At 48.6% G+C, this 23,841-nt stretch overlaps 1 protein-coding gene across 2 annotated transcripts in view; it reads left to right on the top strand.

Moving 5' to 3' along the window:
* The window catches only part of TSPAN5 (tetraspanin 5), a 176,074-nt gene extending 162,911 nt beyond the window's left edge, over positions 1–13,163 (top strand). For both annotated transcript variants that reach the window (XM_053666433.1, XM_037141643.2), the window contains exons 4-8: positions 3,644–3,814; positions 6,071–6,196; positions 8,041–8,088; positions 8,185–8,301; positions 11,000–13,163. In XM_053666433.1, coding sequence (XP_053522408.1) covers positions 3,644–3,814; positions 6,071–6,196; positions 8,041–8,088; positions 8,185–8,301; positions 11,000–11,065 — 528 coding nt within the window. In that variant the 3' untranslated portion in view covers positions 11,066–13,163. The remainder of the gene's footprint in view (positions 1–3,643; positions 3,815–6,070; positions 6,197–8,040; positions 8,089–8,184; positions 8,302–10,999) is intronic.
* The last annotated feature ends 10,678 nt before the right edge of the window (positions 13,164–23,841 follow it).

The raw sequence follows: 23,841 nt of genomic DNA, 5'->3' as shown, positions 1-23,841 counted from the left end.
TGTCTGCACCTGCCCCACCCACGTTACCCAGAGAGGTTTCCTACAAGGGTGTCACGACCTGGCATTTCAGTCCTTGAAGGCCTTTAGAACTCAGGTTGTTCTATATATAGTTTCTTCTTTTCAGTGATCTTTGCTTTTTCTTTTAAGCACATAATCAGTAGAAAATTGTTCGGCTAGTTGGTTTAGAGAAACCAGACATAAGCACAGTGGCCGTTGCCTGTCCAGATTAAATCTGTTAAGCGTAGATTTTGGTGAATATGGAGAAACAGTAGAAGCCAAGGTCCTCCTTTTATAACCAGCATAATTTTTAGATCCCTTGCAGGGTGCTTGGCGTGACCACTGTTAGCATGAACAGATTTGGAAGAGGAGTTTTCCCAGGGGGTTGTTAGGAATCAAAAATACAGGCAGAGAATAAAAAGTGAACGCTTTTCCTTTGGAGATTCCTTCCAAAGGAGGACAGAACAGCCTGGGCGTGCTGGTACGTGCGTGAGACAGTTCGCTAAGTGTAGCCAGAGGTCAGATGCACAGGCCTGTCAGTCTGGGTGTGGACATGCCCTGGGTGGTGGCCGCATCCTGGCAGCATCCACTCCCCTTTCTAAAAACAGGTAAAGGATCGAAAAACCCCAGCCTCCTAGGATGAGGGAACATGGTCGGATTTCTAGAGGACAGTATTAGTGTAATTATCTCCCGTTTGTAGAATGATTTTCATCCTTTAGTGACACGGCATCACGGAGGACCGTTTTCATTGAAAATGAGAGCATAGACCCGAAGCAGTCCCAGCTGCCGCGTGGAATGTGATTCTCTTCCCAGTACGTCTGGCACATCTTCGTCTGGCACTTTTTCCTGAGTACCACTAAGAAGAGCAGGCTCACTGTCCCCTCACTGCCCATGCAGGGTAGCCCAATTTGAATTTGGGCAGCTCCGGCCAAGACAAGGGTCCAGAGGCTGTTTTACCTGGAAGCTCATGCGGACAGGGCAAACCAAGGGGTACTTGGTCCTGTGTAAAACCTAATGAGCAGCTGGATCTCTGTTCTGTGTACACAGACCTCCAGTGGGAGTAGTGGGTTTCCCAAAACTCCATTTGTCTTACACACGCGCACACACACACACACACACACACACGGAGGACAGTTCTGTCCCTGATCACAACCTGCTAACCTGCCAGTCCTTTTAGCGTGAGATATTTCTAGAGCTAGAGCTTTTCTGTAGCCCTTTGGGCCTCATCATACTTACCAGTTGCGACTATTTTTTAATCAGTTTTAACCACCATGTTCTCAAATGTGGGATCCCCTTGAATATGATTCACTTGAATCATATAGGTTTATAAGCGTAGTCCCTTTTTTATTTTTATGAATGAAGATACTTAGAGGTAACTTGAATAGACAGAAATATATACATTTCTTTAAACCATCACCTTAATTTATAAAGTACCATGTTGGAAATGAAGAGAATTGTATCATTTCTTGACTTCTTTTAAGTCTTGGGGGATATTTTAAATGGTTCCTTTCTCCATTTAGTACATACCATAAAAAGTGGCCTAGGGTGGTCTTTTATATAAGTGGGAAGTCTCAGTGATCTCAAGCCATAACGCCAGGAGAATTGCTGAGGAAAAATCCAAGAGCTAGGGACAATCTGTGTGAAATGGAAATGGAACTTTCTCAACAGCTTTGCACCTTTGGAAATGGGGAAATTAGCTCACAGGGCCCAGGGCCTGCAGCATTCTGCCCAACATTTTTGATAAGGACTTAATTTGGACTCAGGTTTTGATATGTATATTTTGTAACACGAGAAAATTTACCAGAGTAACTAGGGAATGAACTTGCCTAGCCTTTATAAAGGTCAGAACAAAAATCTAATTAAAACCTTTGCATGACTTCTGTCTTGGTGTGGTGCACATACACACATGTGAGGTTGCGGTGGTTTTTCTCCTTTTTGCAGTGTAGTAACTGTCGTGTACACAGTGGCACCTAATACAGGGAGAGGGCTGTTTATGTTGTAGGGTAGGCGTGGAGTAAATGTGGCAGGATTTTTTTTCTGTCCTTTTTTTTTTCGTAGATTGAGGAAAATTCACCTTAAAATTACCAGTACCACTAGTGATCATGAAGGGCTCCTTAGATTCTGTTGCCAGTGAACTCACCAAGGGGGGATAACCGGGAGCTCTGTGGAACCCGAGGGGCTGGGCTGGACAGCCTAGATTCGGGGCCTAAGTAAACGTTGGGGTCCCAGAGTTCGCCAGGCCCAGCCCTCCCCTCATGCCCACCGTCCCAGAAGGGCCCTTGGCACCCTGGATAAACACGGTCAGATATACTGACATCCCACGTGAAATGGTCCCGCCCACTGCCCTTCCTCCACCCTGCCCCCAAATTCCATGCCAACGTCAGCTCTTCGGAGGCAGGGCTGTGGTCCTACTCATCCTTGCTTCTGCGAAGCCCACCAGCTTAGGGCCCGATCTGTTACAAGTCATTCGCTAGATGTTTGCTGAATGAATAAACACTTTTCCTGGCTTTTTAAATGGTAAGTAACTGTGTAGTTTCCTTTGTGCCCTCCCCCGTGCCGTTTTCTGCTGGCTGGCTGTTGGTGTCCGCCTGATGAACACAGGCTGCAGGTGGCCTGGGCCCTCTGTCTCCTCAGCCACACCTGTCCTGCCGCCTTCAGGAGCTCTGCTCAGCGGTGCGGCCCCAGTGTCGCCCTTTCTGTCCTTGTTACCAGAAGCTTGCCTGTAGTTTACACTCTAGTCTCTTATAGCCTCATTTCTCATAATCTGTTTGAGCAAGAAAGTTTGAAAAGGGTAAGAATGTGGGTGTTGGAGGAAGTGGAAGGACCTGTGAGTGTGAGTAGTATATCGATATGACTAAGGTGGGGCTCCTGAGAGTGTTCTAGGTGGAAGGGAGTTTTCTCCAGAGGTATGGGCAGTGCCGGCTTGCCGCGGTCTCTCTCCCTCCTTTTAAAACCCTTGTCTACATTAGCCGCAAGTCCCCCAGTGGCCGTATGTTGGTGTTATTTAAATTCCGAGACTGGTGCTTCACGAAGGAAGGCCCTCAACCCAGTGGTTTTGTTTTGTTTTCTCGGTGGGAAATTATTTTCATGCCACAGTCACCCCACAACTTCCTCTTTGATCTCTTCACCTAAGATAAACATGTCTGCTGTTTCACCCTGTACGGCAGGTGCGAAGGGAATTAAAGCAGCATCTTAATCCACAGTATGTTGTGTATGAGATCAAGGCCACAGTAATGAATGACAGGTGATCCTAAAATATTGGGATAATTTCTTTTTCAGTGTCACAGAAACCTACCAGAGGTAGGGAAAGGTCATGATCTGGCAGCGTATCAATCAGGACAAGTTCATGAGGCCTTATGTGGATCAAATGAGAAATTCCTGTTACCCATGTTTGCTTATGAACTTCGTTGGTTAATTGCCAAATGGAGCACCACAGCGTCAAAGTGTGATTATGAAACGATTTGCAAAAATCCTTTCTTGGAGGGTTAATAATTTATTAAGGAATCCCAGCACACTGAAGGTTATCTGCTTTGGATATGTATAGCAACCCAATGTAATTACAAACCTTTTTAGAAGGAACTATTTAATTGTATATGATCAAAATAGCCTTGATAATTGTTCTCTGTGTGTGTGCCTTTTGTCTTAGTTCTCTGTGTTCCTGGGAATTATTTTCTTCCTGGAGCTCACTGCTGGCGTTCTGGCATTTGTTTTCAAAGACTGGATCAAAGACCAGCTGTATTTCTTTATAAACAACAACATCAGAGCGTACAGGGATGACATTGATTTGCAAAACCTCATAGACTTCACCCAGGAATATGTAAGTTTACATTTGGTTTATTTTTAAGTTGAAAGCCTTCTGGGAAGGGTGACCCCAGAGCTCATCTCCCCGACTTGGGCGTCTGCCAGCCGGAACCCACCTCTGACTTCCCTGCATGGTTATTGGTTTGTTCGCTCGTCCATTTACTATTTTCTGACTTGTTCTCTGACTTACATGATTTCTGCCCGAAATGGAAATATCCTATTTTCACTTATCTTAATTTCTGCTGGAAGGAACAAAGAAGAAAACCCGAGAGCAAGAAGCTTCTAATCACGGTTGCCCTTTGCTGTTGATATTTAAAGAATATTGTTTTGCTCTAGGTTTGACATTGTGTTTTGTTAAATATGGGTTCTTTCTTGTTCCTTGCCCATTTTGGGTCGTCCTCCACACTTCACAGCTCAGAATAATATATGTATCAGTAAAATACTTGTCCAAAAAGTTCTGGAAGTATATTTATTCAAGTATCCCTCAAGTATCATGATAGCACATGTGGTTAAAACCAAAAATTGAGAAAGTTCTAAGCCCTGGTGACCTCTAAGAAGTGAGGACTCGGTACAGCAGACCCTCCTACCTGGGTTTCCGAGCGTTTCTGTGTGGCAGCCCCAGCAGTGCAAAGGAAGTAGCAGGCCCCCTGTCGCACTCAAAGTGCAAAATGAGAGAGACAGGGATCAGAAGATCCAGATCCAGTGCCCAGATCTGATGAGCTCAGTCACCTTGGGCTAGTAGGACCATGACCTATTGCCCCAACAGTAAAGTGGAAATGATAAGAGCTACAGTTTAACTCCTGGACATATTACGACACTCTGATGAAATGTGCATGGCTTTGTATTGGGCTTACCGTGTTACGGTCCTATGAGCGGATGGGTGTTTATTTGCGCCCCGGGAAACACTGGATAAGCTGAGCAGGCCTGGACAGTGGAGTCCATTATACTAACACACGTGGCAGGGCCAGAGAGCACACAGAAGCCCAGGGGATGAGCTTTCTAGACTGAGCTGGGGCCCCCTTTGATAAAGGGGGGAGAGGGCCCCACCAGCGCTCGCCCTGGGGGCAGCACCAGGAGTTGTTGGTTTTGTTCGGTGGCAGCAGGCACTGTCCTGGAGTCAGTCATGCCTCAGGCCCGAAAGGGAGCCTGTTTCATCTGCTCAGCCGACCTCACTGTTCTGTTAGGTGGGAACTGGATGCAAGCTCGCACCCTGCCGAATATTGTTGCCGCCTCCTCTGCACGGCAGATCTGATTGAGCTTTGCAGGCAGACCCTGAGGCGCACTCCTCAGGCCGCGGAGGACCACGACAGTGGGCGGAGCTTACACACGTGCTCCTCAGTTGCTGTGTGCTGTATATGGCAGTGCTGCCTTAGTGCGGTTTTCTTATTATGTCGTGGAGTTAAATGTCTTGAACTAGCTCTTGGTCCTGAATGTATTCAAATGGTCAAGGCCTGATGTTTATTTAACTGGGAGAATTAGAGCCGCTGCAACCCAGGGGTGCGGTGGCGGGGGACTCGCAGAAACAACAGCCTTGAATCAGGCCTTTGAAGACCCAGAGAATTTAACACCTTACTTTATTGTATTTTAATTAGACAACTGAATTTTTACGGTGGAAATGTAAAATATGCTTTTGTTTAGAACAAATTTAGAGTACTAACAGATATGTAATGAAGAGTAAGCCTCTAAAACTTTGGGGGTAATGGATATGTCCACAGATTTGATTACAGTGATGGTGTCACGATGCATATACATGTGCAAAAAATTATAAAATTGTGCACTTTAAGTACGTGCAGTTTATTGTATGTCAATCATACCTCAATAAATCAGATTAAAAAACCCTTTAAGGTGTAGCGATCACAATGGTAAAAAAGGAATTCTCCAGTTATCGCCCCCACAGCCCCCGTTGCCCCCTTCAGACACCACTGTTCAGTGTCTGGATTGCCCTTCGCGAACGTGCCTCCGTGCGCACCAACCAAACCCTTCGGTTCCAGCCGAGCCCCGCGGTCCAACGCCCGCCCTTCTCCTACCCGACAGCGTGGGTCTCGTTACTCGTTTAAACCACGTGTCAACATATCCTTACAAACCCTCAGCCTTAATTATTTTGGAGCCTTTTACAGGGGCAGTGTAGCTTCCGTTTGGTTTAGAAATAAATTCTGAGACAGAAGAGAGGGTTAGAGCCGGCAGGAGCCGGTGTGGCGCTTTGGCGGGTGTGCGTGTAGGCGCCTGGTGGCCTCCGCGTCGAGGTGTTCTAATTCTCTCCTGTTTGCTCTAGTGGCAGTGCTGTGGGGCTTTTGGAGCTGATGATTGGAACCTAAATATTTACTTCAATTGCACAGATTCCAATGCAAGTCGGGAGCGATGCGGCGTGCCCTTCTCCTGCTGTACTAAGGACCCCGCGGTAAGTGGACGCCAGCACATTGCTTACCGCTCCGCGCGTCACACAGGAGGGCGTGTGTGGGAGGGACACAGAGATCTTTTTCTTAAAACTTAGCCCTAATTGCAGCTCCTGCGGGGGTTCTAGTGCTCCGTTCTTCCCAGTAGGAGTAGTAATCCCTGGCGTTGATTTAGCAGTGCATGCTGGCTCCTATTCTAAGCCTTTTTGTGCCTTGGCTCACTGAAGTTCAGAACGTTCTCCTGGCACACACCACCGTTATCTTCCCTTTCTGGGTGAGATCAAGGCCCATGGAGTGTAAGTCAACTCTCCCAAGCTCGCATGGCTAGCAGGTGTTGGCGCTGACCTTCAGACCCAGCGTCCGTTGTTCCTTCTTTAAGAGGAGGAGCGGCTTACCTGAGAGCGCTCTGCATTGGTCTGGCGTTAGTATCCCTTTTCTGCCTGACTTAGTTCTGGGGAATAAGGAAGAGTTCGACACAAGATAGGACTAGAATGCTATGTGGGGAGACCGCAGCTGCCCAGACTATCTGTTGTGATGACCACAGTTGATTACAGTTTTACATGTGTGTGTGTTTTACCATGGACGTGATTGTATTATTTTGGGTTCAGCTATGTGCCTGCTCTGTAGAATGACTTACAGTCTCTTAATCGTATGTTAAAGGCCAGAAGTGAGTGGTAGAATGACAAATGCAGTTGTTCCTGCATTTGCCCCAGAGGGCCCTTATCGCCTCTGGACTTTTCAGCTTCTCTTTGGCCTGTTAGTCTCCAGGTGTCCACTCTCAGAGCCGCCCTTCCCCCTGAAGAACTGAGTGGGTGCTGATGAGTTCAGTGCCATTTCCCCTGTAAGGTAGAGGGAGTGAGGCTCTTTAAAAGGGGCTGTGGTCCAGGGTAGAAGAGCAGAAGGTCCCTGCAGGCCACCTACTGCCCAGGGTGGGGGGGATGGGGGGGTCAGCCTGGGCTGTACTCTTGCTCTGAAGGAGACCGAGAATCAGTAAGGGCTGCGCTTTCTGCTCTGGGACCTTGCCAGGACAGCTAACGTTTCCCACTGGTTTGTTCCTCCCTTTCCTCTGAGTAGGGCCAGAAGGCAGGAGTGCCCAGCGCAGGGTACCCAATCCGGCCGCCTGGTGCTGGCCAGTAGATACAGATTGTGCTCTGTCTCCATTTCCTGCCCTGTGTTAGCCTCCCATCAGATGGATTCTGAAATTCTTAGAAGGCACCGTGCCTCCTCTTTCAACTACAGATCCTCTGGGTAGAGTACCTTATCCCATAAATGCTAAGCTGATAAATTCCACTCATGCCCTGCAGAGGGGAAAATATAAGCCTAAAAGAGGGGAACCCACATTTCTGATCAGGCCTGTCGGATGTCAGAACATCAGTCCATGTGGTATGTGATTAGGGCATTATTTTATTTTTAGTGAAGTATTGTATTTTCATTGAAACCCATTTAAACAATACAGAAACATATAGATTAGAAAGTAAAAATCCCCCCCTGCCCAAGAAAGCAAAAATGAAGATAGTCATTGTATTCTTTAACCAGAGTTTATCTATGTCTTTGTTCCCTAAAGTCCATATACTTACTGAGGTTCATCAACTCTGAATCATGAACCTCCCGCAGAAAGCTGTGCTCTCCTTGCTGCTATTTCCTGAGCCTCACTTTTTAATACCAGCTTCTGAGGATTGTTACAGGAACCACATGGGTAATGTAGAGACGTGCTCCACAAGGCGGCTGGTCTGTCTGATGCCCAAATACACCGCCTGTCGCCGACCTGTAATGGGATCTCCTGCTGGCGGCTCCTCCTGTGGGCTCTGGAGCAGGCGTCAGTTTCACTGTTGTTTCCTTTCTCCACCAGGAAGATGTCATCAACACTCAGTGTGGCTACGACGCCAGGCAGAAACCAGTAAGTGGAATACCACCTTGTCTGTTAGCACAGAGGGTGTTGGAGGAGCTTTTGAACTTGCGTGGTGATGCTGTGCTTTCCTCTTCCCTGGTGAAGGAAGTCGATCAGCAGATTGTAATCTACACGAAAGGCTGCGTGCCCCAGTTTGAGAAGTGGTTGCAGGACAACTTGACCATCGTGGCCGGTATATTCATAGGCATTGCGTTGCTGCAGGTAAGACAGGGCTCCTTTCCGGTGCTGCAGGGAAATGGTGCCGTGGGGGAACCCTCGCTAGGACGGGGGCTTTGCGTAATCACCTTAGTGCCATAGTTGTTAAGACACAATTGGAGGGGCTGGGACACAGGCCTGCATTACTTTGTATTTTATTAAAGCTCTGGTTTAACCTTTCTTCCCTTGGAACGTGGAGAAATTGGGTCAGTAGCTGCCTGCTGACATGCCGGCATTTCCCTGGGCCCAGTAATGCTGCACCTGACAGCTGGGCAGACAGGGACGGTTGAAGGTAGATCCAAGTAGCAGTACGTTTTTTGGATTTTCAAAGACATGTGGTGCCCCTTCCCACCTTTGCAAGTGCTAGTGAGGGAAAGGCGTGCCCACTACCCTCCCGGGCAGTCTGAAGGTCTAGGCCTCTTTGTCATCTGGGGATGTGATACTTTTCTTTGAGCACAAATAGGGTGCAGTGGTCGGGAGAAATGAAAGAAAACCTAAATAAATGGAAAGCCATTCCATATTCACAGACTGAAAGGCTTACTGTTGTTAAGGCTGAGGTACTCCTCAAGGTCCTGCAGGTTCAGTGCAGTTTGCATCAAAATTCCAGCTGTCTCCCCCACCCCCCGTCTTTTTTTTTTAATGGAAAAGCTGATCCCAAAATTCATATGGAAATGCAAGGGACCCAGAATAGCAAAACAAACTTGAAAAAGAACAAAGTTGGCCCTGGCTGGTATAGCTCAGTGGATTGAGTGTGGGCCTGCGAACCAGAGTATTGCGGTTCGATTCCTAGTCAGGGCACATGCCTAGGTTGCAGGCCAGTTCCCAGTGGGGGACACATGAGAGGCAACCACACATTGATATTTCTCTCCCTCTCTCCTTCCCTTCCCCTCTAAAGATAAATAAATAAAATCTTAAAAAAAAGAAAAGAAAAAGAACAAAGTTGGTGACTTCCTACTTCCCAATTCCAGACTTACTTCAAAGCTGTGGTAATCAGGATAATAGTGCGTACAGGCAGAAGGTTGGACATAAAAATTAATGGGCTAGAATAGAAACTCCAGCAATAAACCCATGCATCAATGACCAGCTGATTTTTGACAAGCAAACTAAGCCCGTCCCCTAGGGAAAGAATAATCTTTTCAGCCGGTGGTGCTAGACTAGCTGAATGTCTGTGTGCAGAAGAATGAATTTGAACTCATACCTCACACCATTTACAAAATTTAACTCAAATAGATCAAAGGCCAAAATATAAGAGTTAAAACAATAAACTCTTAGGAGAAAGTATAGGCATAACTCTTTGTGACCGTGGATTAGACAGTGTTTCTTAGATATGACTCCAAAAACACAAGTAACCAAAGAAATAGGAGGTAAATTGAACTTCATCAAAATCAAAAACTTCTGTGATGAAAATGCTATCAAGAAAATGAAATTACAGCCCGAAAAATGGGAGAATGTATTTACAAATCATTATGTCTGATAAGGATCAAGTATCTATAATTTAAAAAGAGCAACTCAACAATTAGAAAGACAAACCCAGTTTAAAGATTGGCAAAAAATTTGAATAGACATGTCTCCAAAGCAGATACAAAAGCTAGTAAGCACATGGAAAGATGCTCATCATTATTGGTTGTTAGGGAACTTCTCCTCGGAACCCAGTGATGTTCCACATCCCACACGCTGGGACGGGCAAACAGCTGACTCGTGAACAGCAGGGGCTGGCGTCGTGTGGGCCCAGCGTGAGCATCTGTCTTCAACTGACCACAGTTCAGTTGACTAACGTAGCTCAGCTGACTTGACTTGTTCGAGGTTCATTTCCGTGGCTGGGAATCTGAGTATGTGGAGAATTGACTGTAATTATATGCAGATTTTCGACTGTGAAGGATTTCAGCACCCCTAATCCCTGTGCGGCTCAGGGGTCAACTGTAATTAAAGAGCAAGGTAATAACAAGAGTTGTCGAGGATGTGGAGAAATTGGAACCCTCGCACGTTGCTGAAGGGAATGAAAATGATGCAGCCTCTATGGGAAACAATTTGGCAATTCCTCAGAAAATTAAACAGTTACCATATGACTCAGCAGTTCTATTCTGGGGTATGTACCCAAGAGAATTGAAAACATATGTTCACCCAAAAACTTGTCCACAGATGTTCATAGTAGCACTATTCACAATAGCCCCAAAGTGGGAGCACTGCACATGTTCATCACCTGATGAATGGATAAGCAAAATGTGCTTTATCGACACAATGGAATATTAGTCAGACCATCAAAAGGACTGAACTGCTGGTGCCTGCTGCAGCGTTGGTGAACCTGGAAAACGCTTTGCTATGTGAGAGCAGACTGACACAGACGGCCACGTGTTACAGGATTCCCTCTGTATGAAATGTCCAGAGTGGGCAGACCCACGGAGACAGGAAGTAGGGTGTGGCCGCCAGGGCTGTGAAGACTGGGGGGGCAGGAATCACTGCCAACGGGTACAGTTCCTTTTTGGCCTGACTCCATGTTTCGGAGTCAGATGGTGGTTATAGTTGCACATCCTTGTGTATAGACTGAAAATCACTGAGCAATGCACTTTAAGAGGTTGGATTTTACAGTCTGTCCATTTATATGTCCACTTACAAAAGCAAAGATAAGAAAAATGGGATTCCTTGGCCAAGGAAAAAAACCTAATGAAGTGCATAATTTCACTGGTTCTTTTTCTCCCTTGCTCAGATTTTTGGGATCTGCCTGGCCCAGAATTTGGTCAGCGACATTGAAGCGGTCAGGGCCAGCTGGTAGAGCAGAGGCCCTGGCACCGCTGCTGCGAGACACTGGACGACCCAGCCTTCCGGGCCCTCCGCGTGCCCAGCCGAATCCACGCTGCATGGACCCCGCCACAGCGGCGCCCGCGGTCCTGCCTGTCGGAGCTGCCGAGAACTTGTGGTGGGGGGTGAAGCTGGGAAGTGCTGCTCACTGGCAGAATTAAAGAAAAAAAAAAAACAGTATGAAAGTCGTCACGCCGTGAATCTCTACTGTAGCCATGAATTGATGGATGGTCGGATGCTTACCAAAACCAGAAAAAAAAGGGAGGGTGAGGGACACAGGTGTACTTGAGTATGTGGAAAGCAGCCCCGCCCTCCACGTCAGTACCTGGGAGGCTGGGAGGGGCCCGCTTGGCTCTTCCTCCCACGGCGAAGGGACTGCCTTCTGTTCCACGGCCCGAGGAAGGGCGCCTTTTCCAAAACCCAGCCCCTTTCCTGTAGTGCGGGGGGCTGGCCTCCCTCTGCTCTCCAACTCAAGGAATTGTGACAACTCTCATCCCAAGAAGAAAGCAGCTTGTCTTTAAGGTCAGACTTGGTGACCACAGTAACTGGCGGGGAGGGGGCACATTCGGTGTCGGTCTAAGAGAAGTTGTGTATTTCCCACACTCTGAGCAAGGACGTGGGAACACTCCGTGATGCTGAGTGTTAGCAGGACAGCTCTTTTTTCTAAGTAGGCCTGTGCTTTATTGATTAGTGAGATCCAAGAAGAGAATGAAGTTCACGATGGGGTATTAAATACTCCCTCCCCCCAGCACACCAAATTAGGCGTTGGATTCTTTGGAAATTCTGGAATACTTTGGGGTTTCGGCTTTTTAAAATTTTTTGGGGGGGTCTCCCAAAAGGGAAAGCGACAGTTTCTCTTAAATTCTGAAGTGTTTCTTCACAGGCTCGAATATTAATTTCTTTGTGTAATCTTCTTGCATGACCTGTGAATCTGAACCCACCAGGTACTCTTTCTGCCATCTTTCCCACACCATTTATAGATGGGATTTGGCCGGCATGTACCCGATGGGTTCGTGGACTTGGGAGGCACGGCGAGTCCTCCCTGGCTGGGGAGGGACCGGCTGGGCTATCGCAGATGCCTCCCTGGACTCAGCTGCCCCTTAATCGTTTACGGTGGTCTTGGTCTCTTCTGCACCCTGTCCCTCCTTCTCGTCGAATGGAATCGAACCCCATCCCAAAACAACGTGGGCACAATCAGAAAGCCTCTAGTGGGTTTTTTTCTTCTGGTTTTAATTTTCTTTTATTAAAAGAAAATAAGAGTGCAGGGGCAGAACTTCTTCTGTTCTCTTAGTGCAGACTAGCCGTCAGGATGGTGACGAAGCACAAACACCATGGAGGAGAGGACGTCGATGGGACAAGCGCTCTGGGTCACTGGTGGGAAACCACCTCCAGGCGCTGCCGCCCACCCTGCCCCAGTGGGCGGGGTGAGCTTTGCACCCAGACTGTAATCCAGCCATTGTCTGCCAGGATGGCACTCTCCCAGGGCAGCAGACAGTGGTCTGTGGAAGGCTGGGAAAACCACAGGCGTATTTCATGGTGAAGACACATTTGCCAACACATTACTGGGCAGCCAGTTGTCATACTTTGTGAAAATTTAGCAAGTGTTCCATCTCAGCCCCATGTTGCTTCCCTGGGGCAGATGAATGTGCCAGTCCGCTCAGAGAAAGGACAACATTCTTTGGAAACCTGGTCTCCAGAGTTTGGGTGTCTATGACTCCGCATGTGTGTGTGTCTCTGTCTGTGTAATTAGAAGTGTTCACTCCATCCTTCAGCTGTAAGGTTGTGTTCCTCCCTCTCCGCCCGCCGCAGCTGTCCTGCCGTGCCCTGCCAGCACGGGCGAGGCCCTCGCTCTCTGACGGGCACTTTGGTCTTTTCTGTTTAGTACCTCACTCTCCAGGGAGCTCCATCTGACCCGCTGACTCAGAACCAGGCAAGATTCCCACCCTTTGGCACATCCAAGTGGCCAAGTGGAAGGCCAAGTGAGTTTAAAATTTTAATGAATCACCCTTTATTTTTTACACTTGGGAGTGGTTGTAATAAAGGCTGTCATTAATAAACTTGGTTCTACCTTACATGGAGTTATGTCGTTCTTCATTTCTTCCCTCTTGGAATTGCAAAATCCTCAAATCCAGTTTTTCTCCAGCTTCAGTGTTCATCAGCATCATGGGATGGCTTGTTGAAACAGAGATCACTGTGTTTGCCCCATGCCCACAATTCTCATTCGGTGGTTCTGGGGCTGGCTGGGGGAGGTTGAGAATGTGCGGTTTTGACCTGTTCTCAGGTGACTGCGTCGCTCTGTGTTTTGGAAGCATGATTTGAGAAGTACCATTTTGGTCTGATTCTCTAAGGGCGACAGGGAGGGGGAAGGTTTGTGATTGGGAGGGACAGGGAGGGGGAAGGTTTGTGATTGGGAGGGAAAGCTCTTAGTGCTACTAGATGCTGACTAATTAGAGACCAGGGCAGAGCTGGGTGTGTCGGAAATCTGTGTTCCTAAGGTCATTGTCTGCTGGTCATGATCGCCCAGGGACCATGCAGATTACAGATTATCAGGCTTTGCCCCTAGCAATTCTGCAGTGAGGGAGCCAGGGCCTATATTTTTAAGAAGGTTCCATTGGAAATATAATGCACAGTGAGAATTAGGACTCATGAACGTACCTAAATCTTGGTAATATTCACAACCTTTTTCTGAGGAAATAATTTCCTGTAGTCCCTTAGAGCAGGAATCTTAACAACCAATTTGAGAAATACTTAACTTTTATTTTGATTTATCACTGTGGAAGAAGACTTTTAATACTTTTAAAGAGAAGTATTAAAGATGTTTTTTAAAGATTAAATGAAAACAAAATTCTAAGGTTCATGTGGTATTCTCAGTCCCCGACACTGTGCAAAGACTTGTTTGAAGAACATTTTGTCTCATTCCCCTGGATATTTGAGACCAAAATGTTATTTTGACTTTAGAGGAACTTTATCAGTGGTGATGAGAGATCACTAATATCCCTGTTTCTTGAGTTTTCTTAGCTGTGCTGTAGATATTTTACACTCGTGAGGTAATTTGTCCTCATTGCTCTTGGCAAACTCGAGGCCAACTGGGGAGAAATATCACAGCTCAGCAGGAAAAGGATGCTTTGTCCACAAAACTCGAACTTACGGCAAGTTTCTGTGTAGAAGGTGGACTCAGAGGACGATTTGGAGGATGATTGTTCTGTTTCTCTGTATCTGTATTGTTGGACCACAAACATCAGTGCTTCCGTGATTTAAAAATATCTAGTACTGTTCTTAAAAATGAATTACACCAGGAATTACTCAGAATTTTGCATCATGAAACACTTGGAAAAAATTCTCTACTTTGATTTCTTCTTTCTACCAAGGAACGAAGCTCTACTTTCTTTCAGCTTCTTCCTGCTGCAGGTCCTCCCAGTCACCCTTCTCTCAAGGAGTCTCCGAAAAGTGTCTCTTGGCTTTTTCTCATTCTCGGTCATGCCCTGTGTTTGTTTGGTCAGGAGTGGAATAGCTCTGCAGTTTGGAGGAACTCTTCAGGGTCTGTTTCCGGCTGCCTTGGACCAGAGCCCTGGGAAGCTGGTGGGCCGAACAAGGTGGGGTTGGAGCCCAGCGATCTGTGCAGCCCTCCCCAGTGCTCTTGGTCATCGAATCCACGAAGCCCTGCCTCTCTAGGACAATCCTGTTTAGACCTCCGAAGAAGGCTGGGAGCCTCTCCGTAAACGCTGGCCAGCACTCTCTAGCCTGGCTGTGGGGCTGTTTCTAGGTGCTGCTCTCTCAGGAGTGAGAAGCCTGGTTTTGGAATGAGGAGGGAAACGTGAGGTTTGCCTAGAAATAGACTTGCTAGGCCTCATCGTGGTGACATAGATTGACACGTGACGGCAGAGAAGATCGATGTACCTGGGTGGGGGTAGGAGGCAGAGAAGAGAAGCTGAACTCTGAAGAGGGGCCGAAACCAACTTTAGGCTTACTTGTGCCTTTCCTTGTGGAAGAGTTTGTGACAAAGGTAGAATGGATGAAATTACAGTCTTTAGGACTTCTTTAATTTGAGGAATTAAATAAAGCTCCCTGTGGCGTGTTCATGTGGACTTGGCACCCAGTGAGAGGATGCTTGAGTTAGCCCACTCCTGGTACCCATGAACCCGAACCAGACTCCGCAGGACCTGCACTGGCCAGTGCGGTTTGTTCTCCCCTCCTAGGGACTCCCAACTGAAGAAAACCTGCAGAAAGAGCAGGTGAGTGTGTGGGCTGTACACTTTATTAATGTACTCCAAAGAGAGTCATGTGCAAACAAGACAACTCTTACCATGTCGCTGACCTTCCTTGAATGTGTAGTTGCATTATATGTGGGAGAAAGAACCTTTTAGATCTGGAGTTTATCGTGTATCAGATGTTGCTTTTGAAGAGCAGCTGGTTTAACAGGAATATTTTCATGGCCTGCCCTCTAGTGGTGATCGTGTGGAACAACTGACTGGAGCTGGCATAGTTCCTGCAGATGCTCACTCACACTTTGCAGAAACTTGAAGGCTACCTGTGTACCGTTGTTACGTTGCATGCATAGGGTGGGTAGGTGTTTTACTTCTTTTACACACTCCTGAAAATAACAGCTTATTTGGGAGAGGTAGGGAGCAGGTGGTTTACCACCTACATCCTGCTCTTGCAGCCAAGACTTTGAAGGGCACTGTGCTCCTGCCTAGATTCACACAGTTTATAGAAAAGCAGGGATGACCTCAAACTGCTCATCGGTCAGGCAGGTAACTCTTCTGAAACAATGAATAGAATGTTCCATCTATTTCCTCTAAGAGCTCCCGTGCTGATCACCTGGAGTTCGCTTTGATCTGAGATTTGCAACCTTGATTGTAAAGGTGGTGAGGGTTGGTTGGGTGTCAGGCGGCTCAGACCACTGGCTGCAACCTGTGTTTTAGGAGGAGGTTATGGGTTCAATGGCATCTTCCAAAAATTCATATGTGGAAGTCCTAACCCCAGTACACCAGAATGTGACTGTATTTGGAAATGGGGTTTTTGGAGATGTAATAAATTAGGTAAGATGAAGTCCTAGCCAGTGCAACCAGTGCTCCTATAAAAAGGGAAATTTGGACACAGAGACTCACACAGGGAGCAGGAAGGCAGAGGTGGAGTGATACGTCTGTTAGCCGTGGAAGATAAAAAAAAATTGCCAGCAAACCACCAGAACCTGGGGGGCCTAGAACTCCTCCTCCCTCAGAGCCTCCAGAGGAACCAACCCTGCAGACACCTTGACTTTGGATTTCACCTTCGGAACTGTGAGACAGTCAGTTTCTGTGGGTAAGCCTCCCTCCCTCTCTGCGGTACTGCTTATGGCCATCTCAGGAAGCTGCCACCGAGTTCGGTGCTCTGTTGCTGGCTTCCAGGCTGGCAATGGTAGTTCTGCTCTGAGCTCCATGTGCTCCTTTTCACTGGAAGGATGATGAGCGTGTATGTGCTCCTTACTGTCAGTGGGTACGCCTGACGTGGCTTGGGACACACTCTCTGTGTTTGCTTTAAGCTCTTGAAAACAGCCTTGACACTCTTTACAGCCGGTATTTATTGGAACTCGGTGATCTTAAATGCAACTCGTTCAAGTGATTATAGTCTTACAAATAAAGAGCTATACATCCATGATGTGTGCTTTGTTTTAGTCTTATTACTTTGTGACCGAATCAGCCCGCTGGTTCACCCGACTCCTTGCTGCCAGAGTGAATGCTGTGTCTATCCCTCGAGATAACAGCTCTCACTCACTGCAAGTTTACTGTGTTCCAGGCACTGAGCTGTAAGCACTCTGTGTGTACTTTTGGGGAAATGTAAACTAAGGACAGACAAGCCCATGTGGAAAATTTAGACTTCATCAAGAGCTAAACTCTTCCCCGGGTGGGGTTGACTGAGACAGAAGAACTCAGGAACAAGTCTCGCGGCCCCAAGGTCAAGTGGAGGACAGCGGAAGACATTCCAGAGCAGGACTGGAAGGTGAGTGCTGCAGGGGAGCAGGGGAGGCCCCAGGACGTCCAGGCGGTGGGCGTGGGGAAAAGTGCTGAGACGCATCAAGAAGGTCAAGGACAGAAAGCCCTGGAATTATAGTCCAGTCCAGAGCATATGCCAGGCACTGAAAAACTTGCCGAATGATGAGGTTGGTAATTGAGGAGAAGGGCAGCCACCTCATTCTGAGCGAAGAGGGGTCTTATGCCAAGTAGAATTTTTGGTAAATTTGGACACTGTGCAGGTACAAAAACCATGCCATGTGATGGGAATATTTTTAAAAACCACTCCAAAGAATTTGCCAGAATTGCCCCTGAAGGCATTTTGTGGAAGGCAAATAAAATAACACTCACTCCACATCCTTCCCAAAAAGTCACTGTAATTTTACAAACTTGCAAATCAAATGGCCTTAAAGCCCTGCAGAGCAACAGGAAATCTTTCCTTCTTGTTCTGAAACCCAAGGGTTTCCTCCATCCTGGTCCACTATCCCTGTGGAATTTCTGTGACCTGGGAGCTGGCAGGGGGGTCACCAACAAGTTGCCTCAAGGGACTCTGCGTCGAAGCAGGTGGAGGTTCTCCGTGAGGCTGAGGCCAGGCCCCCGCCTGAGAGCAGCCGTTCTCAGCATCAGCGAGACGCATGCTAGGATCATCCAAGGGCATCAAAACCAAACAAAAAACCCGCATGCAGCCCTGCCTCTCTCCCTTTTTAAGTGCCCAGATTATCTTAATGAGCTACCAGAGTTTCCACACTTTAACGTGCTCGAATCCTGGGTCACCTTAATGCAGCTTCGATCACCTGGGTCTGGAGGGTCCCTGGCTCTTGTAGGCTCTGAGGAAACGCTGATGTCACCTGCAGACCCTGCTTTGATTGAAAAGCAAAGACCACCTTCGAGGAGCTGCACTCGCTCCGCATGGCCGAGAGTGACAGTGGGAATAGGAAAATGGCTCTCCAGGGTGTGTCAGGCCTTTGGGAAGAACCGTCTCAGGCCTGTGTGCCTAAGTCCTGACCGCGAAGGCTTCCCTCAGACTGCTGCCGCTGCCCATGTGGACTTTCAGCACATGGCTTTCGAGTCTCACGTACAATGTGTCAAACATTGTACTGAAGGGTCAGGGTGAGAGGGAAGTACTAAAACAAATACAAAGAATAAGGCCAGGCTAATTGCGCTGTGGTGCAGAGTGAAGCCTTTGCGAGGTGCTGATTCCTTCGCTGGCCGCCCCAGTGGAGCGCTGGTGCACGGGCCTTAGTGAACAGTCTCTGTGAAGACTCTAGGAGGCCGGTCCCTTGTTAGGCCCAAAGGATATTGTTAAAAAACAAAACTCAAGCCCTGGCTGGTGTAGCTCAGTGGATTGAGTGCGGGCCTGCGAACCACATGATCGAGGTTCGATTCCCAGTCAGGGCACATGCCTGGGTTGCAGGCCAGTTCCCAGCAGGGGACTCACGAGAGGCAACCACACATTGATATTTCTCTCCCTCTCTCCTTCCCTTCCTCTCTAAAAATAAATAAATAAAATCTTAAAAAAACAAAAACAAAAAACCAAAATTCAGCTGAGTAAATTTTAAAGATCTTACTGGCTTTGTTCAACAGGTCACGACTCAGGTAGCATCCCAGCTCTCAGACAGAGAGTTGCTCAGGAGGTACACAAAATGAGAGTGTGACAGGCAGGAGGGAGCGGTGCAAGGTTATACTAGAAAGAGTGGACTGGCCGTGTCCAGGTCACTTTCCTTCAGGGCGTGGCAGGGGTCCGTCAGGCAGGCGACCTCGCCAGTGCTGATCAGCAGATTCCTGACTGGCTGGTTCAAGAGTAAGCCTTGGTCCGCCCACGCTGGGCTCAGCGTATTGGGCCTATTGTCGTGTCTTTAACACTGTGCAATGTATACCTAGTGGAAATGCTCTTTAGGTTGATTTAGAAAAAAGGAAACCCATTTGTGGAAAAGTCAGAAAGCCCGAGGTTGTGACCGTGCCGATTCATCGGAGTGAGTGCCGATTCATCGGAGTGAGTGCCGATTCATCGGAGTGCCGCTTAGAGCTTGGCCGAGGCTCGTGGTGTGGCCTCCCGTGGGCCTGTCTCCCTCCCATCCTCAGTGTCCTGCTCGTAAAATGGAAGTGGCCGCAGCAGCCCACGGGATGCAGGGGCAGAAGTACCGTCCTTCCCCAAACGCCCCTCGTGCTCTGGCCTCACCGAAACGGGCCTTCTCAGGGAGGTCCTGTCGGAACTTCGGTCACCCCCCTCCACCCGACCAAGACGTGCTCTCTCTTTTGAAGAACTTGTCATACCCGAACTAACTTGAGCTGCACCTTTTCTCCGTGGCATTGGCCTGTGGCATTGGCCTCTATGTCTCCAGCGCCCAGAGGTGAGCGAGGCTGCTGCCTGGAGCATGTCACACGAGAGGAGAGTCCCTCTGTTTCTGGCTAGACGGAGCGTGCTCGCCTAAAGGATGGACTTCTATTCTGTAAAATGGATCTGCGTTTCCTCAGAAGATTTTGTTCAAAGATGAACTGACTGCGCCTGACCGATGTGGCTCAGTTGGTTGGGTGATCCTGCCAAGTGAAAGGTCACCGCTTTGATTCCTGGTCAGGGCGCCGGCCTGGGCTGTGGGCCAGGTCCCTGGTGGGGGCGTGATTGAGAGGCAACTGATCGATGTTTCTCTCTCACATCTATGTATCTCTCTCTCTTTTTCTCCCTCCCATCCCCTCTCTCTGAAAATAAATACGTAAAATATTAAGAACACAAAAGATGAGCTGGCTCTGGCAACTGCCGTCTGGCCCAGGACGAGCTCGGCCTGTGTTGCAAACGGCAGGTACCTAAACCCCCGAGGCACCTCCCTCTGGTCCCCAATCCCGTGTAAGCATCTAACTGGGAAGGCAAATGGGGGTGAGGACTAAGCCTTGGAGGAAATTACTTTGCTAATAAATTCTAACTTTCTCCCAGGCTTGAAGGATTTCCGAACCAATCATTGTTTGAAATAGCTGTGTTGCCAGGAGGTGGTATCAAATTAAGCTGAGAAACACTTGTGAATCTCACGAGTTTACGTTCCAACAGTATTGAGAGTGTACATTCTGGGCTGGATGGCTTCCCCTTCAGCTGTCCTGCAGGGGAAAGGGGGCCAACCTTTCCATCCCATGGCAAGGCTGTGGGGTGCATGTGGCCACATGGGAAGCTACAGAGGAAGGCTCTGAGTTTCCCAGGGGCACCACCGCTCCCTTCGCCTTCTCTGGAAGCCTGGAGCCCCAGACTGTCAGCCCCTACTCTGCTGTGTCTGGGCTTTTCAGAAGGGTGATGGGGGACAGCACGGGGGTGGATAGTTGTGTTGGAGTGGTGCCCAGTAAGACTGGGCAAGCATGGGGGTTTCCAGATGATTTCTGCAGAGGATCCGTCATGCAAAATAACTGGTCCAGGTAGTTTAGGGTGACGGAGGCAGATGCCTACCTTCTACTGTAGCCGCAGTGGAGCAGCTCAGGAAGTCTGCTCGCTCTCAGTGCAGTGGTTACTCAGCAAGTGGTAACTGGTACCTGGGCCAGACATCAGGGGCCTGGAAAATGATGGGGATTGCTGATGCAGTAAATGGCCACCTGCTGTCCAAATAGGGTGATGACCTTTCCGTTGGCTAAGTCAGGCTCTCTCTGAGGACGTTAAGGAAAGTTTAATTGCCTTGGTCCTAATAGGTCATCACTTTCCACTCTGGTTGCAGATCAGAATCACCTTTGGGGCTTCAGACCGTTCCGATGCTCAGGCTCCAGCTCCGGGGAGTTGACGCTCTAAGTTTTGAGTAAAGCACACCTTTTACCTTTTTTTTTTTAAGGGACCTGTGACTGTGTCTCCTCGGGACTTTGATGTGCCACAGGGATGTGTGGGTGTAGGCAGCGCTCAGTTCAGGGCACACTACAGGCCGAGGGGTGCAGGTTGTTCACGGAGCATCTCCTGTAGTCAAGGCTCCGCTGGAACGAGGACCAGCCCACGGCTGGCTCCTCCTCCAGATCCCCTCAGCCCCTCAACCCCAACACAGCAAAGCCAGCCCACGCTTCTTTTACAGGAACCACCTGTGTTCCTTCTCTCAGTAAACACCCCCTTGCCTTCTGCCCTGTCACCCGACTCAGACACTTCAGAATCCTCTCTGCACCCTTTTCTGTCAATCTAACCCTAACTGAAGCATGAAGAACTGTGAAGGCTCTGAGGCTTTACCCTCCTTGCAAGCTCACGACTTATCCTGCTTCAGTTTCACCAGTGCCGAGAGGAGACATGAGACTCCTGGGTCAGAGACAAAGGTCTTGATTACAGCCCTGCAGGGGCATGAGTGTCATGTCTGTAATAGTGTCCCCTAGTCCCAGAGGGGACAGTGACCCAGACAGATACTGTACCTGCAGTGGGTGTGTGCCTCCCCACCCTCTGATGGACACTCAGCCTAGGGACCCACCCCGGCCACTGAGGGGGGACATTCTTCCTATTATTCTCCGCCTGCTGGGGACAATGCTGTCTGTCTTACAGGAGCTTTTGTGATAAAAATATCCTTGAAGGGAGAGTGTCAGACAAGAGTGGTCTCTGCACAGAAGTATAAAAAACATGAGACACCCGTGGAGAATTGTCTCCCAACATACGGGACTCATCACAGTGATCTGTTAATCTCTTTGCTATTTCTCTCTCTCAACAGTAGTTCTGGTTCTGGAGCAAAACATACGGCAAACATCCCAGTCCTCTGTTTAAAAGTTTTGGTTTTCCATGACACAATAAACAAGTCGAAATGTCTAAGGCCGCCCCGCCCCCGCCATCTGGTCTGCTTTGTATTGCTCACCTTCCCTCTCGCTCCCACCCTCTCTGATAAGTGCCCCTGCCCCAGGCTGCCTGGACAGCTGAGTCCTCTCTCTCCAGAATCCCACGAACTCTGTTCATACCTCTGTTAACTCGTGGTGAACTTGTTTGCTTAATGTAAAGATTAACATGCTTCCTGCCTCCTCCCCCAAGGGCCCGTGTCCACTTTCTCACCTACTCACAGCCTGGCATGGCGTCTGGGCTCCTCAGTCAGTGTTCCAGGAGGCTTTGTGTAGTGAGGGGGCTGCTGGGTCAGTGAGGCCGACTGTTGGTTCTTTTCTTTTGCAGCATGAGGGTTCAAGCTGGTAGCCCCAGTTGTTTTAATCCTTTGGCCTTTGTTGTCATGAGTTCTGTGGCCCAGGCTCGTAAGCAGGACAAACTTGTCCCAGGAGATTTGGGTGCTTTAATGACTAACTTTGCGAATCAAGATTTCATTCTGCTCCCAGATAACAGGCACCCTTGGCCTGGGGGTTAAGTGGCAGGTGTGTGTCTCGTGGGTTGAGTCTGAGGGTCCTCAGTACAAGGCTGGTTCTCGAGTTCATTGATGCTACCAAGGGTCTGGGCCCTTTTCACCTTTCTGCTCCACTGTCCCTGATGTGTGTGTGGGCTTTTACCCTCGAGTTGGGGCCTCATGGCTGCAAGAGGGCTGCTTACTCCTGGGGCCCATGTCGACATTTGGGGGAGGGAGAGGGGGAAGGGGAAAAGATGAAGGGGCAAAGGTTGTCTTGTAGGTCTTTGCCTTTTTATTCACCAAGGATGCTTTTTGCATAGAGTTCCATAGAACTGCTGTCATGCCAGCTTGGAAAGCTGTGGCAATGGGGTCTTCTAAGCTCTGTTAATTGGTATTTTAAGTTCTGTTGATAAGGAAGAAGGGGGACCTGGATACTGGGTGACTACCTCGCATATCTGCCCCCCAAATAAAATGTCTTTTTAAATGTTTTTGTCTTTTTATTATTCTTTATTCAGTGGTCCTACCAATGCGACCCTCTGCCCCAACCCACGGTTCCTGCCTGCGCTGGCTGTGGAGACATTTGTGCCCTGTGTCTGTGTCCCTGCTGCTCCTTCCTCTTCCTCGCTCTGTCTCGTTTTCTCAGAAACCAAAGGTGTTTTTATTTGTTGGGCTCTGTCACCAATACTATATTCCTCTCCAAATGTGGGAAAGATACAGGAGCTCCAGCATTTTGGGGTCCTGGGTTAGTCACCTCTAGAGAGAACAAGGTTTGACAGCTGCTCCCGAGCTCTCGCCACAGTTCAGCTCCTGGTCTGTGTGATCCTTGGTGGTCAGAGGCACAGGGGGTTACTGGTCCGGGGCCAACCGATCCGGGGTACGAGGGCAACATACCCTGTGGTACATGATGTCAGGGAAACACTCAGGAGCAGGTGTCTCTCTTCCGTGGGGGCTTGCAGAGAGTGGGTGGAAACTTTAAACTGTGTGAGCCCTTTTAAATGCGGAGAAACATTTCTGAGGGGTTGGGTATCCTCAGAGGTTGGCTGGTGTTAGAATTCTTTAAAGGGAGACCTTCTCAAAGCAGAGTATAATCAGCCTAGGTTATTAGAGGCCCCTCTTGCATAAGAGCTCCTGGATCATGGGATAGAGGGGAATGTGAGGATACTCTGGGTCTCAGGAGAAGGGCTGCCTTCCTGAGTCAGCTAAGAATGGGCTTTCTGAACTCTTGCGGTCACCACAGGCTGCTGCCAGCCCTGTGAGGGGACAGGAAGGTCAGTACCAGCTCCCTCCTGCTAGCAGGATGGAGGGGGTGCAGGCTGGGCTTGCAGCTGTCTGTTCCCATGTTCCTGACACCTGTCCGGAAGCAGCTGTCACTGGCCCTCAGAATGTCAAGTCATAAAAATTCCTGTGGGTCAAATATTTGGACCTCCGCAAGCCATGGCCTTCCCCACAGTGCTGCTTCTCACCCCCGAAAAATCCTTTCCTTCCCTCCTGCTCTGGGAGCCGAC

This window comes from Artibeus jamaicensis, unplaced genomic scaffold (genome assembly GCF_021234435.1).
Source record: "Artibeus jamaicensis isolate MK-2021 breed Jamaican fruit bat unplaced genomic scaffold, CSHL_Jam_final contig_452, whole genome shotgun sequence".
NCBI lineage: Eukaryota > Metazoa > Chordata > Mammalia > Chiroptera > Phyllostomidae > Artibeus > Artibeus jamaicensis.
Note: the sequence above shows the minus strand (reverse complement) of the source record. Positions and strands in the feature narration are given on the sequence as shown.